Consider the following 10,547-nt stretch of genomic DNA (forward strand, 5'->3'; position numbering starts at 1 on the left):
GTCACCCAGGAGCCTGGGGGAGTCCTGCAGAGCTGTGAAATGGCCCTCCATCCTGCCCCCCAGGTGTGGTGGGGCCGTGTGTCCCCCTCCTCAGGGTGGGCAGGGTTTCCCCTCTGTGGGAGTGTGAAGGTGGGCTCCACTCCTCCCCACGGGTGTGAAGGGGGGCTCAGCCGCTGCCCCCTGCTACGGGTGTGAAGGGCCTGTTCCCCCACACCTCATCCTCCCACCTGAGTGCAACGGGGCTGTTTCCCCACCAAGCGCCGGGGTCCCCTCACAACCCTTTCTCCTGCTTCAGGAGCTGACAGTCACAGAGGAGAAAGAGCCACCTCCGGACTGTCCCCTCGACAGCGAGCAGCTGGGCCGCAACACCTGGGCATTCCTGCACACCATGGCTGCGTACTACCCTGACCACCCCACCAGTGCCCAGCAGAAGGAGATGAGGGAGTTCATCAACCTTTTCTCCAAGTTTTACCCCTGCGAGCACTGTGCTGAGGATCTCAGGGCAAGGTGAGTTGCTTCATTGGGGTTTTTTGGTGGCTGCTGCTGAAGGGGCTAAAGTGAAATGCTGAGCTGCAGCAGCTATTTGCATATCAGCAGTTCTTCCTGCATTTGGGGTTTGCTGCTACCTGAACTGGTTTCTTCCATTATTGCATAAACCAGAGATACACTTACTCAAAAAACAAATATTTTTTCTCATGATGTTAGGTTGTGTGCTGCCTCCAAGGCATCCCTGAGGCAATTTCAGGATTTTCTGGTTCAAACTGGACTTTTGCTGAGATGTGGAATTAGTCTGAGACTTGAAATAATGTGGCTTTCAGGAGGCAAGTGTTCTTCAGCCCCAGAAAATCCCCTTTATTGGCAACCTCAGCAGTGGAGGCAAAGATGGAAATGTGCTGTGATGTTGGATAAAGTTTTCTTCTCGAAAAGCTCGTTTCTTGAAAGATTCAACTCCTCTTTTCTGGATTATAAACATGCAAAGAAAATATTGAAACCCAATTGTTGCCTTAGCAGGCATCATATGGCAAAACAACTGCTCAGGTTTTGGGTTGGTGTTTTTTTTTTTAGTTTGTGGTTTTGTTGAACTCAAGTACTTCTTGCTTTTTATCATATGTAAGCTCTTTGACTCCTGTGTCTTTACCAGCTCACAAGACTAGGCAGCAAATGAAACAAGCCAATTGTAGCCACCAGTATTTTATAGTGGAGGTTTGACCTGTGATAATTACCGATCTCTGTGTGCTTTCTTCAGGGTTCTCTTTGTGACTCATCTTGAAATAGCAGAAGGGAAGACTTTGGCTGTCTGTGTGCTATGTACCTGCTTTGGATATGAAGTGGGGGACTGTAAAGAAGTAACATTTGTTTCCTCTTCCCTGTTTGCAGATTGCGTACAAATCAGCCTGATACTAGCAACAGAAATAACTTCTCCCAATGGTTGTGTCTTCTTCATAATGAAGTGAACAGGAAACTGGGGAAATCTGAATTTGACTGCTCTCGTGTGGATGAGCGCTGGCGAGATGGTTGGAAAGATGGTAGTTGTGATTAATTGGTAGAGACTGCTTGGGAAATCAAAGAGACCAATTCAATCTTGTGTCAAGTCACTGCAGGGAGATATCCGAGTCAATAACTGTGTGTGTGCTTGTGTGTGTGTCTGTTACGGCTTGTGGAAATAAAGGTAAACCAATTCTAAAAGTAAATTTGAAAATCTTAGCCTAATAATATTTTGATAAATTATTACATACATGTATTACCTGAGGAATTGAGGCCTTACATTTGACACAGGGATTGCCAGAAACCTATGAAATTGTCACAAACTCATAGAGACCTCTTCATTATGACATTTCCTTATTTTAGGGGCATTTACTTATTTCTGTGACTAGAATTCATTTGCCCTGAACACAGTTGTAGAAGGCTGCCCTGTGGCATTTTATGTTTATCTGCAGGCATTATCCTGATGTTTTAGAAGATGCATCTGATTAATCGTAATTCTCATTTCTGTTTTTCTGATAGTGAAAACTCATGCTGTGTTCTGTGCCAAGTCTGTACCCCTGGATCTCTATTTCTGAGATCTCCAATGCTGCTTGTTAAACTTGCATCCAGTTCCTTTGATAAAAGGACTGAAGGCAGGTGCATTTAATTTAAATACTAAAATCACTGAGCCCAGATTTTTCATTTTATTTTTGTGTTTCAACTAACCATGTAGAAAGAGAAACTAAAGCGGGACAGAAAAAGAACCTCATGTGATGAGTGGAATGAAGTGTCAACTGGATGAAATTCAAAAGTTTTAAATTGATTGCTAATTTTCTTTGGATCCAGAAGTGGTATGATGATAAGTTCTCCTGAACCTGCTTCTTAAAGCAGATAACCTCTTCATCTCTGCAGTGAACTTTTGTCTGTCCTGAAAATAGCTTGAGACATATCTGTAATGAAGCATATTCAGCTTTATTTAGCATACAGGATTTCTGAGATATCACTTGTGTTTTTAAATTCTTGGTTGGTACTTCCTGACCGGGTTGATATTCTGTTGTTGTCCGCTAGCTAAAAATCTCTCTAGAATAAAAGGACTTTACAAGCTCCCTGCAATATTTAGGTCCGCTTAAGACTGCTCTGTCAGCTTTATGTAGTATTTATTGTGCAGGGGACTCAGCTCTGAGTCCCTAGGGTAGACTTCCTCTGCAGGAACTGCTCAGAATCCATGCTATCTGTATTTCCTAGTCAGTTCCTATATCAGTGTATTGAAACATAAGTGTGAATTTTCAGATTCAAGTGAAATAGCAGCATGAATTATTTCCACCACAGTGCATGTCTCTCTAAAAAGGGACAGCTTACCAAAAAAAAAAAAAGTCAAAATAATTTCAAGTTCTTAAAGTAGATAGCGATATCATGCCCTTAATGAATTTCTGGCTGTGAAAAGTTTGCAGGAGTTTGCACAAACTATGACAATAGTAGGCTTTTTGCTTCTGTACTTCCTGCTGAGGTTTTCTTGCTTGTGTTAGCAAGCTTCCTCGTTTCAAGCACTACAGTATGTTTGTAAATTTACTCTTGCTGATTGAGTGTTACCTGGAAATGTTAATGGTACTTTACAATAGTATGAGAGTGATGACATCTTGTATCTAAGAACTTTGCTCTTCAAACCTGTGTGCGTGGGGCTCTTTGGTGTTCAGAAAAGCAATAAGAACTTTGGAAATACATTTTAATGTTTTATGGTGTATTCAAATTCTTTCAAGTTGGACCTGTTAAAACAGTATGAAACAGATTTTATGGACTGGTTATTAAGTTTTTTATATAATAACGTTTCTAAACACAAACCCAACAGAACTGATGATAAGGTACCTTATGAAGTGTGCAATCTGATTTACGACTTGAAGGTATCATTCCGGTTATTAAAAGTATATAAAGTATATATAAAAGTATATATAAAAAGTTTTTAAAAGTATATGTGAAAATATTAAAAGAAAATTTCCCTATTAACATGTTGAGGTTCTTAGAACAAATAAATTCCAGCCCTTGCTTTTTGTCTTTTGGTAATAAACTTGGTCTCAAAATGAAGCACACTTGTGGGGAGAGGACCAACAAAAAGGCTGTGGCCCTCCCCATTTGTCAGGCATGAACTGAATTACCCACCTCTGTCAGGATGGTTTTAGCAGCTGGGCATGTGGACAGGCATTTTCTTCTGGACTTGGCTGTGCTGGAGGAAGAATTTATGGGTTTTTTTTCCTGTCTGCCCTCGACTGTTCTCCGTGATAATTCTGTCGCCTGTGGAGCAGGTGATGAGACTTCTTCCTGATTTGCCTCAGTGTAAATGAGCAGGTTGGTAGAACACACGTCTCATCCCTTTCCATCTTAATACTGAAAATGGGCCAGGTCGGTGCGTCGCACTCGCTCGTGCAAGCGCCCTTGATCTCTGCTGCAGAGTCTTGGGACCGCTGCTGCCTTGTGCTGGCCAGCGGTTGGGGATAGGCAGCTGCACAGTAACCTTCATGATGCAGCATCTGCCCACAGATTAAAAGTGTAGAGAGGAAAATAAACGTGCATCCTGCTCAAGATCGGGGAGGAGCAGCTGTGGCAACACCAAATTTTCCTCACCTTGTGGTGTTGTTCAGGGAGGTGGTAGAGGTGTGCAGGAGGAAAAACCCATTCTGCCAGCATGTTCTCTGTCCTGGCAGTGGTGCAGGGTAGGGGAAGAGCCTTAAAGCTGAAGGCAGCGCCTTTAGCAAATGCTTCCTAACAATGAGCCCTCCAGCTGTGGCTGCTGCGGTGTCACGAGGGCGGTTTGTAGCTTTGCAAAGTGGCCATTTAGTGAAATACATGCTTGCACTCTTCTCTCCTTTACCAAGAGCTTTGGTTTAGATGTTTCTCAGTCATATTGTCATCTCTGGGGACCTGTCTGCAGGCAGGGGGAGATTTTTTTTTTTTGTTGCTCATTTGTACCACATCTCATGTTTTAATTTTATGTAGGGAATTTCTATTGAAGATACTTGTATTTGTGTACAGAAAATTGTGAATTCTCTTCTAAATGCATTTGATTAAATCTAGTTTTTAAAATGCTGTATTCAAATTACATTTCCTGTTGATGTGAAATAAAGCAACTGATTTCATTCCTGACTTCCCTACTGCATGAGACTTTAGGCATTGTGTTGTACTGGTGTGTCTGACCTTCTGCGTGCCAATATACTGCAGTCCGAGTTTGCTTTGATTCTGTGTGTGTGTTATCAGCGAGGTGGGGCTGAAACTGCTCCTTTGCTGTTGTCCTGCTGAATTGACATCGTTCTCTGTGGCCATGAAGCTACAAAAACTCAGTGATTTTGTACAGCAGGTCCTTGCCTGTCAGATCGAAGCTTGATTTTATGTGGGGACCAGTGGAATTTTTTATAGGGCTCAAGTGGGTTTTTTCTTCTCTGTTTCTAACAGCACTAAGGGTAGCGTTACAGTTGGGAGTAGCTCAAATCTTGCTGAATTTGAGCAGGGTGGCAGAGGAGGGTGTTACCTCCTGAAGGACAGTGTTTATTAACTGCATATTCACCACACATCCATCCACATTCCATCGCATTTGCCAGGAAGGGGAAGCTGCTTCCTATCAATACGAGGAGCCCTCGCAAGACAAAGCACAGCTAGGAACAGCTGCTCCCTAAGGAGGTGTGGGACCTTCCTTGAGAGCTGCTCTTCTGTAATAGACACCTGGTTAACCTTTCGACTTCACAAAGCACTTACTGTTTCCATGGACTGGTTTTTTTTTTTTTTTTTTTTTTTTTTTTTTTTGTTCCCCACCCTGAAAGCAAAGAGCAGGGAGCCACGAGGGAATTGTCTGTTCCATGAATAGGAGGCTGAGTTACTTTGGCAAGTACCAAGTGCAGATGTTGGTGGAAGCACCACTGTGCCTTTAACATTTTTCCAGGGATTAGCTGTTCCTTTGCAGTGTGTTGGGTGTGTACAGTCTCCTGCTTACAGTAAGATTCCCAAGAGTTGCTTTGCTTGCATGTGTCTTCTGCTCCAGCCTGTTAGAGGCCGTGTGTGCTGTTTCTTCCTGTTGGTGTTTTACAGGCTCAGAGGGTAGCATTTAGATTTGGGTTTGGGTTTTTTGCCCTTCCTATCAGCATTGATTATTTTTTTTCCCCATTTCTGGAATGGCTGTTCGGGTTTTTGTCTGAACAGTGGAGATGAGCTGTTCAGTATTTTGTGTAGTCAGGAGTAAGCACTTCAGTAAGAAACTGCCATCAAGGTCGCGTGAAGTCAACTCTTGATTTTGTAGGCTAAAAGGAAATATAATAAAGTGAATAAAGGAAACCCACAGCTAATGGCATGTGGGCAAATTAGCAGTTAGAACTGTTTGAGGGGACGGGGGCAGTGCTGCGGTCCGCTGGAGCGCTGACCTGGGTTGGCAGGTCCCACAGGGAAGCGCACACTGATGCCATATGCCGACTCCAGGCTGGCTGACACAGCTGGTTCAGGTGTTTGCACCGATGCACAATTAATTCACAGTCGAGGCAGCTGAGCAATGGTGGTAGTTGGCACACAGCTTGCATCTCCTACGTGTCAAAATTTGCCACAACTTGCAAAACTGACACAAAGGTCGGTTTCTACCAACTAAGGGTAAATGGGACTCGGTACCCTTCTCTGCTGGGGTATCTTTATTGCTGTTACTTTTTAATTTTTATAATTACTCTTAAAGTTTCCAGAAGTAAAGTCTAACATGCAGCTGTAACATTTTCCACGCTTTGAAACTGTTCTGTTCCCCTTGGTGTGTGACAATCCTGTCTGTGCTTCATGGGTGTGATGGTTTGACTCTGGCTAAATGCCAGGTATCTACCAAGTCGCTCTATCACTTCCCCCCCCCCCGCCTTTCCCCTTGTTTTCTCAATAGGGTAAAGAGGGGAAAGAAGATAAACTAACCCTTGTGGGTGAAACAAAAGCAGTTTTAATATAAGCAAAGCGAAGCAAAAGTCCGCGTGCGGAAGCAAAAGCAAACAGATTTGTTCTCTCCTTCCCATGGACAGGCGATGTCGGGCCTTCTCAGGAAGCAGGGCTCCCATACGCGTAGTGGTTGCCTCGGAGGACCAAGGGTGACCCGACCCCCTTCCTCCTTTCTCCCAGCTTTATACTGAGCAGACGTCACATGGTATGGAATATCCCTTTGGTCAGTTCGGGTCAGCTCTCCTGGCTGTGTCCCCTCCCAAGATCTTGCCCACCCCGTCCCACCGGGGGAAATATCAGAAAGAGCCTTGGTGCTGTGTAAGCACTGCTCAGCAGTAGCCACAACCCCAGGGTGCTATCAACACCCTGCCAGCTCCCAGCATAAAATAGCACCGTGAGGGCTGCTGTAGGGGAAAACCAATTCCAGTTCAGCCAGACGCAGTACAATGGGCTAGTGAAGGGTAAAACAGCCTGGAAAGTTGCGCTGGCGTTTGGGCTCACAGCGTCTGGCACGGTCTAGCACTCAGCCGTGGTCCTGGCACCAAGGCTTGCTGAGTTCTGCCCCTGCCTCCCGTGGCCTTGCCAAGCTGCTCCCTGTGGAAAGGTGCCCTGTGCTAGTGCAGGCCGCAGGTTTTCTTCTGAGCACTCCTAATGCAGAAGAAGCCTCTTCCTGGTCCCAGGTTTTCCCTCCCGTGTATCGCATACCATCCTACTTCTTGGATTCTCCTGTCTCGTGCGCTTCACAGGGGTGAAGCTATGGGAAAAATTTGCTTTTCATCTTAATCAAGCCAACAGTAGAGGGCAACAAAGCATGTATTTCGTTGAGTTTCCTGTCTCTTAGCTTCTCTGGGAATAGCAAACCGCTCCAGGCGTCAAATGTTTTACTTCATGCTAGTCCCTTTCCCGTGGTTTTGGGAGGAGATTATTGTTGACTTTTGTTACTTTTCATACTAATGTACAATACCTCTTGTATAATTACCTAAAAGAGGGATGTGTTATTTCTCTGCCTGCAGCTAAAATCTGCACTTGGAAGTATAATAAAACACTGTCTGGATGCTATTTCCAGCTTGTTTCCTACCTGATCTTCAGCCTGTAGCTGGTCATATATGGAGAAGTTCTGGCTTTTATATCAGGCTATTAACAGATTGGAAAGGACGAATGTATTTTATCTGGTAATTTTGTAACAGTCACTTTCTTACACAGAGCACTGTGTGCGTAATAGAGGGCATTGCTTGCTTGTAGGAAAGGGATTTCAGCTGTGACCGGCTCTCAGAGGCCTCTTGGTGGCCAGGGTTGCGTTGGATTAGACCCTGTGACCTGCTTTGTTCCTCCTGTGGCCTGAGCCAGCAGCAGATGGGAGCCAGATGTGCCAGTACAGACCAGCTCACCTTTAAGCAAGGTGCACAACTCGGTTGTGCCACACAAAACCTTGTTAGTGGACACAGACTCGCACAGGCTCATGTGCAGACCAGACATGGGGATGGGAAATGGTACACAGCAGTCGTAAAACGGGCATAATTTTTAGTTGGAGAAGGGATCAAACTTGACATGGTTGTCATCTGCTCTGGATGCTCTGTGGAGAAAAAGAGGATTTGGAAGGAAGATCACAGGACAACCATGACTTCAGCGAAGCTGTTCCTTCTGAGATACAGGGATGCAGCCCAGCCTTTCTGCATGGGAATAGGTAGGAAGAAAACCCACGGAGTTTCATGGGAGCCTTGCTTTGAATTAGCAGATCTGTGAGAAAGAAAACAGCTGAGTTAAATTAATGTCTTTCCCACAGCAGACACCAGCTATTTCATGCAGTCCCTCAAAGCTTTCCTTTCTTCCAGAACACTGGGCTTTAGGTCTAAACTCAAGTCCCAGTACTGGACAGTGCTGGATGGGGACTTTCCTTTCAAATGCTGAGTGCAGTCAGGCAAAGCTGGGTTTTCCCTGCTTCTTCCATCCCAAGTTCCCAGTAGTGTGAAAAAGTGGATTCTGTGACTGTGCCTCATGTCATGCTGCTTAGAAGGGGTAAAGGATTGCAAGCTCCTATATGTCCTATAAGAGATCAAAATTCAGTTCTTACTTAGTCATAAGCTTCCTGCTAGACTCCAAGTAAGTCACTTCATCTTCTGTAGCCACACTTCCACTTCTGCAAAATGGGACTAGAAATGGTGGTTTCAGCAGCCTTAGCCTGTATTTCCTATTTAGATGAAAATCTCGTTCAGGGAGGCTGTTTTAAGGTGTTCGTACTGTACAATTCTAGGCTATTCTAGACTATTAACTATAATAAAATCACTCTTCTCAATCTGTTCCACAATCTCCTTTACATCAGGTTACATTTCTTTTGAATCTGAGGGCCTGTTTAGTATTTGCGATGTTCGGTTAAGAAAGGAAGCGTTTCTTATTTGTGTATCCTCCAGATACCACATTCATTACATCGTGGCCTTTTTTCCCCCAGAACTTGTGCCATGGATCTTGTGTTCTTGTGCAACACGAGCAGAAATTATAATAACAAAAGGGCTGAGCAGGGGGAGAGCTCCTTTGGCAGCAAAGCTTGATGTAGCTCAGATGAGAATTGTAGCGGCTCTGCATGTCAGAGCGTGGCTGGAGCAGCTCGGAGCCTGCCCCGTGTCCTTGTAGCTGTCAGCTCCGCTCACATTATTGTACCTGCTGAGCTCCAGCACTGAGCAGGTAGCGGGTGACAAGAACCAAAGTCAGCGTGTGGGTCAGGCCCTACATGGTGTGACTCACTGTTGTGGTCTGAAGGAGGTCAGTTTGGAAAAAAGCCAGGGATCTCATTTCCCCTCCATCTAGTTCCTCCCGAGGTGTTGTGCACCTCCATGGAGCAGAGTTCAGCCCCGGGACTGAATTGGATTAGATTACTGGTTTGCCAAAAGCCCCAAACTTTTCGTGCTATGAAATATTTTGAGAAGAAACAAAGAATAAGTTTACTAGATGAGATGTCAGGCCTGCAATTACACCACTGGAAAGCATTTTGAAACCCTTTGCGGTTTTTGTGCAAGTACTGTGAGATATTAACTCTTCTGTTCAAAACAAATGCTATCTCAATTAATTGAATTCTGTTATCCAAATCCTCCCCATGCAATTTCAGTTAGTAAAATTTCCTGCATTTTTTTCTAGCCTACTTGAGTTTATACTTGCACAATAACTGCTGAATCCCACCTGAGAAATGGCTGCATTTCAGCAGTGGATGAGTAACCAGCTAATAAATGATTTTCCAGATATTTTTGGCTCTCTTAGGGTGGAGGGCATTAAGGAGCTTTCTAGTGATAGTGTGCTAAGGTATCGCTAATCAGGAAGTCCATTCTCTCTGCTACTGGGCACTATGAATTTCTAAGCACCTCTCAATATTTCCATCAATGCTCTTGTTTTTCTGGAGACTAATGGCTGAAAGTGATATTGGCCAAACTCTTAACGAATGTCAAGCAAAGCATTTCAGAGTAGCAAGTAAATGACCATATATCAAAGTACTGCTTCAAGCATGCTGCCCAGGGAATGTGAAGGGCAAGCTGTTTTACCACCCACGCCCGTGCAAGCGGCAGTGTCAGACCTCGCCGAGCAGCTCAAGTCGGTGGGCTGTGAGCTGTGGCCAGAGCCGGGTGGGCTCCCCCGGGCCATGCACTGTGGAGAGCCTGCGTGCTGCTTATTTGCATTGCTTGGCCGAAGCAGCTTCACTATAAATGCATTGTCAAAACTGTTCTGAGAGCAGGGCAGTTTCACATCACTGTTTTATTTTAGAGATGTTAAGTAGAAAGTGTGGCTGATTGTTTTGCCTGCCAAATCAGGAGCATCCCACTGCTACCCGCTGCCACAGAGACAATATGGTCGGTCCTGCTAAAGAAATCATATTGACTCATCGTGTCCATTACTGGGCTTCCTACGGACTGGGTCCCGATCCCAGCGATTGCAGAGTGGGGCTGTGAAACAGGGTGCGTTGGCCTCAGCCATCTGCTTGGAAATTTTTTACAAATCTGTTCCGCTTCACAGAGCGACACTAGCATCGCTTACAGTCATTCAGCTGACAACAGGTAACTTGGTAAGCGTTCATAAATTGGTTCTGTTCAGCCATATGTCCTTGAAAAACATTGCCACTCTTAGCTCTGTAAGCTAGCTGAAATCAGCCCTTGGCTGAG

General features: G+C 44.8%; 1 protein-coding gene across 1 annotated transcript in view; it reads left to right on the forward strand.

Moving 5' to 3' along the window:
* GFER (growth factor, augmenter of liver regeneration) overlaps window positions 1-3,379 on the forward strand; it is a 4,205-nt gene extending 826 nt beyond the window's left edge. The window contains exons 2-3 of the mRNA XM_026859200.1: window positions 130-507; window positions 1,378-3,379. Of these exons, the coding sequence (XP_026715001.1) occupies window positions 130-507; window positions 1,378-1,540 (541 nt within the window). The 3' untranslated portion in view covers window positions 1,541-3,379. The remainder of the gene's footprint in view (window positions 1-129; window positions 508-1,377) is intronic.
* The last annotated feature ends 7,168 nt before the right edge of the window (window positions 3,380-10,547 follow it).

This window comes from Athene cunicularia, assembly GCF_003259725.1.
Source record: "Athene cunicularia isolate RWA chromosome 14 unlocalized genomic scaffold, athCun1 chr14_part1, whole genome shotgun sequence".
In the NCBI taxonomy this organism is placed as follows: Eukaryota; Metazoa; Chordata; class Aves; order Strigiformes; family Strigidae; genus Athene; species Athene cunicularia.